This window comes from Lactuca virosa, chromosome 9 (genome assembly GCF_052849685.1).
Source record: "Lactuca virosa cultivar CGN04683 chromosome 9, Lactuca_virosa_CGN04683_v6, whole genome shotgun sequence".
Taxonomy (NCBI): Eukaryota; Viridiplantae; Streptophyta; class Magnoliopsida; order Asterales; family Asteraceae; genus Lactuca; species Lactuca virosa.
Genome location: NC_136434.1, coordinates 135,470,624 through 135,475,496, shown reverse-complemented (window position 1 = coordinate 135,475,496; position 4,873 = coordinate 135,470,624). Strand labels below are relative to the sequence as shown.

The following is a 4,873-nucleotide window of genomic DNA, read 5'->3' as shown; positions in this document are numbered from 1 at the left end:
AAAAAGGTTTGGTAGGGAGGCTCTGAGTATCCCTAACATAAATGTGGCAACTACCGTATAAGCCTTCAAAATGGGCTTAAAGAAGGACTCTCCTTTCTATGATGTCCTTGTAATGACTCCATGCAAAAGAATAAACGAACTAAGAAACAGAGAACTAAGGTTCATAAGGCTTGAAAAAGACAAGGAGATCCAAAAGAGGAGCAACCCACCAAAGTCATACGATAACCCCAATAGGAAGGCCGACTCCTCGGTCTAGAGATCCTATAAGACCAAGCCATATTCCAAACCTGATCATCATAGGGTTAATGCCCTTGAAAATGAATGGAAGGAAGAAGAATTTCCTAAGATCACTGACTATTGCTTTACTACAGATGTTTCAGGTTTAATATTTGTTAGGCAGGATCTTGGCGACAAAGCGAGATGGCCAAGAAAGGGCGAAAAGTCCACCTCGAAAGATAAGTCCAAGGGTGTGCATACCATGAGAACTTTGGTCATGTTACGAAAGATTGCATAGCCCTCAGGAAGGAGATTAGGTACCTACTCAGCAAGGGATACCTCAAAGAGATCCTTGGAAAGATAAGAGAAAGATCGAAAGAAAAGGATCAGGATCCTCATAAGATCATATAGACCATGATCCCCTCTTACGGATGCCAATGTAATCAATGTTATCTCTAAAGGATCTGACATTTGTGGTACCTCTCATTTTGCAAAAAAAAAGGCGTGCCAAAGTGTCGAAAACGAAGAAAGAAGAAACGCCTCATAAGGATACATCAATCATAGACAAGAATGAGATCACCTTCGAAAAAGCAGATAGAGCAGACGTCTAGGATCCCCACCACGATGGATTGGTGATCAATCTTTACATCGCCAACAATTTTGTTAAAAGGATCCTTGTCGACTGAGGATCCCCGGTTAACATTATACTCCTGGATACTTTAAAAAGAATAAACATCCCAGTGTACAAAATAGTCAAAAGCTCCTCAGTGCTAATAGGATTCAGTGGTGAAACAAAGCATACAGTCGGCAAAATAAAGATGCTTGTCTACATAGAGAGGGTAAACTCTATGCAACAGTTTTGCTTATTTGATACATTATCCTCCTATAATGTTATACTAAGAAGACCATGGATCCATGACATGAAAGCGGTCTCCTCAACATACCATCAATGTGTGAAGATGCCCAACCCATAGGGAACAATGATGATCACAGGTGACCAACAAGAATCCAAGGAGTGCTAAAGGACCTCGATGAAGACTTCCATAATCCGAAGACAAGTATAGAAATTAAAGCAAAGGGAACAAGATGTACTAGAAGCCGGAGAACAAAATACAAAAAAGTGGTGCTTGACCTTAAGGATCCAGATATGAAAATACTCATAGCATCCTCACTGCCAGAAAACCTAGAAGAAGATATAATAAAGTTCCTAAAAGAAAGAAGGAAAATCTTCGCTTGGAAGCATGAAGACTTGGTAGTTATAGACAAAAATATTATAACTCACAAGCTTAACATTGACCCTTCTTTCATACCTGTACATCAAAAAAGAAGGAAGTTAGCACCCGAAAGGAATCAGATCATCCAAGAAGAAGTAGAAAAACTTCTTAAAACGAGGATGGTCAAGGAGGTCAAGTTCCCAAGGTGTCTAGCCAACATGGTCGTCATATAGAAGAAGAATGGTAAATGGAGAGTATATGTGGACTATATGGATCTTAACAAGGCTTGACCTAAGGATCCTTTCGCCTTGCCACATATAGATTCCATGATATATGCTATGGATAGCCACAAACTATTAACATTCATGGATGCATCAGGAGGGTTCCAACAAATTCAAATGGAACCATCTGACCAGGTGGATGCCACATTCATAACCCAACAGGTATATATTGCTATACTGCTATGCCCTTTGATTTTAAAATGTAGGTGCAAAATACCGAAGGCTAGTTAACCGAATGTTAAAGGATAAACTGGGGGAAACCGTGGAAGTCTATATCGATGACATGGTGGTCAAGTCAAAGAAAGTTGAAGATCACCTCAAGGATCTTGAAGGAGCCTTCAACATACTAGACCAATACAACATGAAGCTGAATACTTCCAAATGCCATTTTGGAATGAGATCAGGCAAGTCCCTTGGATACATGGTGACTAAAAGAGGAATAAAAGCAAGTCTGGAGCAAATAAAGGCCATCATTTATTTAAAATCCCCATCCTCAACAAACGATATTCAAAGACTAATAGGAAGAGTGGCAGCCCTGAACATGTTCATCTCAAGATCCTCAAAGAGGTGTAAAATTTTCTATGAAATCTTAAAGATAAATAAAAGGTTTGAATGAACTAAAGAATGTGAAGATACGTTTTAGGAACTTAAAATTTATTCAAGTTCAACACCCTTGTTGATGAAACCATTAGATGGGGAATCGCTCATACTATACTTTTCAGTATCCTCTAACGTTGTAAGTGTAGTTTAGCCAATGATCTAAACGGGGACCAACATACCATCTACTATGTAAGTAAAAGTCTCATGGATCCTGAGACCAGGTACTTCCATCTTGGAAAACTAATACTTTCATTGGTAACTGCTTCCACAAAATTAAGGCAATATTTTAAAACAGATTCTATATATGTAAGAACTAATTGCCCCATTAAGAATATTATTCAAAAACCAGAAATGCCAGGTAGGATAGAAAAGTGGTCCATGAAGCTAAATACATATGACATCAAATATGAACCGAGATTAAAAATGAAATCACAAGCACTAGCAGACTTTGTGGCTGATTTTTGTGATGATCTACAACCTGAAGCAGAAATGGAAAACAAGGAACTCTAAAAAGAAGAAAGCATGGGAAGATGGACACTCTTCAGTCATGGAGCTTCAAACTTTAGAGGAATAGGCCTAGAGATTATACTAAAATCGCCACAGAGGGACATCATACCCCAGGCAGTCAGCTGTGAATTCGATGCAACCAACAATTAGGCTGAATACGAAGCATTGATCATGGCATTATAATTGGCCAAGGATCTTCAAATCAAGGATCTTCAGGTATTCGTTCATTCTTTGTTATTAACTAATCATTTTAATGGATCCTATGTAGTAAAAGGCGAAAGACTAGCACTATACCTCCAGATCCTCAAAAGAATAGCCTCCGAATCCGAAGCTTTTAGCGTAACTCAAGTTCCCAAATAAGAAAACGTCGAGGCAGACACATTGGCCAACCTAGGATCTTCGCTCAGGATCCCACCAGAAATCAGGATCCATGTAACTCACATACTAAGCCCACTAATATAGCATCCCTCCAACAAACCAGACAATCCCAATGACTGTGATCAAACAACAAACATAGTAAAAATCGAAGATCCTGATCCCCAATCACTTCCTCAAGATCCTAATTGTCAGGATCCCGACATCCAGGATCCTCCGCAAAGCTTAAAATCTGGGATCCAGCCTATTGTGGAATATCTACAAAATTGAACGATTCCAAGAGAAGAGAAAAGTGATAGAGCATTCTGGATGAGGGTCTCGCGCTTCGTGATGATCCAACGGAAGCTATACAAGAAATCCATGGCTGGTCCATACTTGAGATGCATGGAAAGTCATGAAGCTACCGAAGTACTAAATGACATACACAAAGGAGATTATGGTAATCATGTTGGGGGAAGATCCTTCTGCTCCAAAGTGTTAAGGACGGAGTACTACTGGACAACGATGAAGAGAGATTCCTTATTATACGCACAAAGATGTGATGCTTGTCAAAGGCATAACAACATCCTTCATCAACCAATAGAACCATTACATCCTATCATTTTCTCTTGGCCATTCATGAAATGGGGAATGAATATAGTTGGCAAATTACCAAAGGCTCCTGGTGGAAAGGTCTTCATCTTAGTAATGAAAAACTATTTCTAAAAATGGATAGTGGTTGAAGCCTTTGTTCAAATATGAGACAAGGAAGTAGTCTTATTTATCAAATGTAATATCCTAACTAGATTCGGGATCCCTGCTGAGATCATATATGAAAATGGATCCCAATTCATAAGCAAAAGGACTAGAGACTTTTGCACGAGTTAGGTAATTAAAATGATAATGTGCACTGTTCATCCTCCAGCTAATGGTCAAGCTGAATCTAGCAAAAAAATCATAGTTAACAATTTGAAGAAAAGGTTAGACAAGAAGAAAGAAAGATGGGCAGAAAAACTCACTTTCGTCCTATGGGCAGATAGGATCACTTCAAAAATAGCCACTAGCCAAACTCCATACTCCCTGGTGTTTGGAACAGATACCGTGATCCCAAATGAAGTGGTGATCCCAACGACAATATATCAACTGCATGATCAAGAGGACAACGATAGGATCCTATCCCAGGATCTTGACACTATCGATGAACTCAAGGATCTTGTTAGGATCCTCATTGTTGCTCATCAACAAAGGATCACTAAAGCATATTATAAGAACAGTAAAGTAAGAAGATTCCAAATAGGTGACTTGTTCCTTAGGAAGACATTCCAAAATACCCAGGATCCGAATGCATGTAAACTGGTACCTAAATGGGAAGGATCATATCTCATCGAATCATAAGCAGGAAAGGGGCATATTGGCTAGCTACCCTTACAAGATATGTCTTGCCAAGATCATGGGATGTTATACATCTTAAATCATACTTCATGTAAGTTGTATTAATCATTTTCTAACAAATACAAACTCTCTACTCGTTACTTTTATCTAATTCTTTCATTTAATTTTTCAAAGACCATTATTGACTTAAACATCGGAGGGGTGTTAGCCAAGCTAACACCCACCCCAAGCTAATGTTTGCAACGTGCAGGAATCTAAGGATCCTAATTACCACAAATAGAGACTGATCATCTCTCATACGATTAAGGG

The 4,873-nt window shown here is 38.9% G+C and overlaps 1 protein-coding gene across 1 annotated transcript; it reads left to right on the top strand.

Annotated features, from left to right (window-relative positions):
- The first annotated feature begins 4,075 nt into the window (after positions 1 to 4,075).
- On the top strand, positions 4,076 to 4,567 carry LOC145139825 (uncharacterized). The gene has a single exon (XM_079073519.1). It carries the CDS (start codon positions 4,076 to 4,078, stop codon positions 4,565 to 4,567), a length of 492 nt encoding a protein of 163 aa, XP_078929645.1.
- Positions 4,568 to 4,873: the final 306 nt, after the last annotated feature.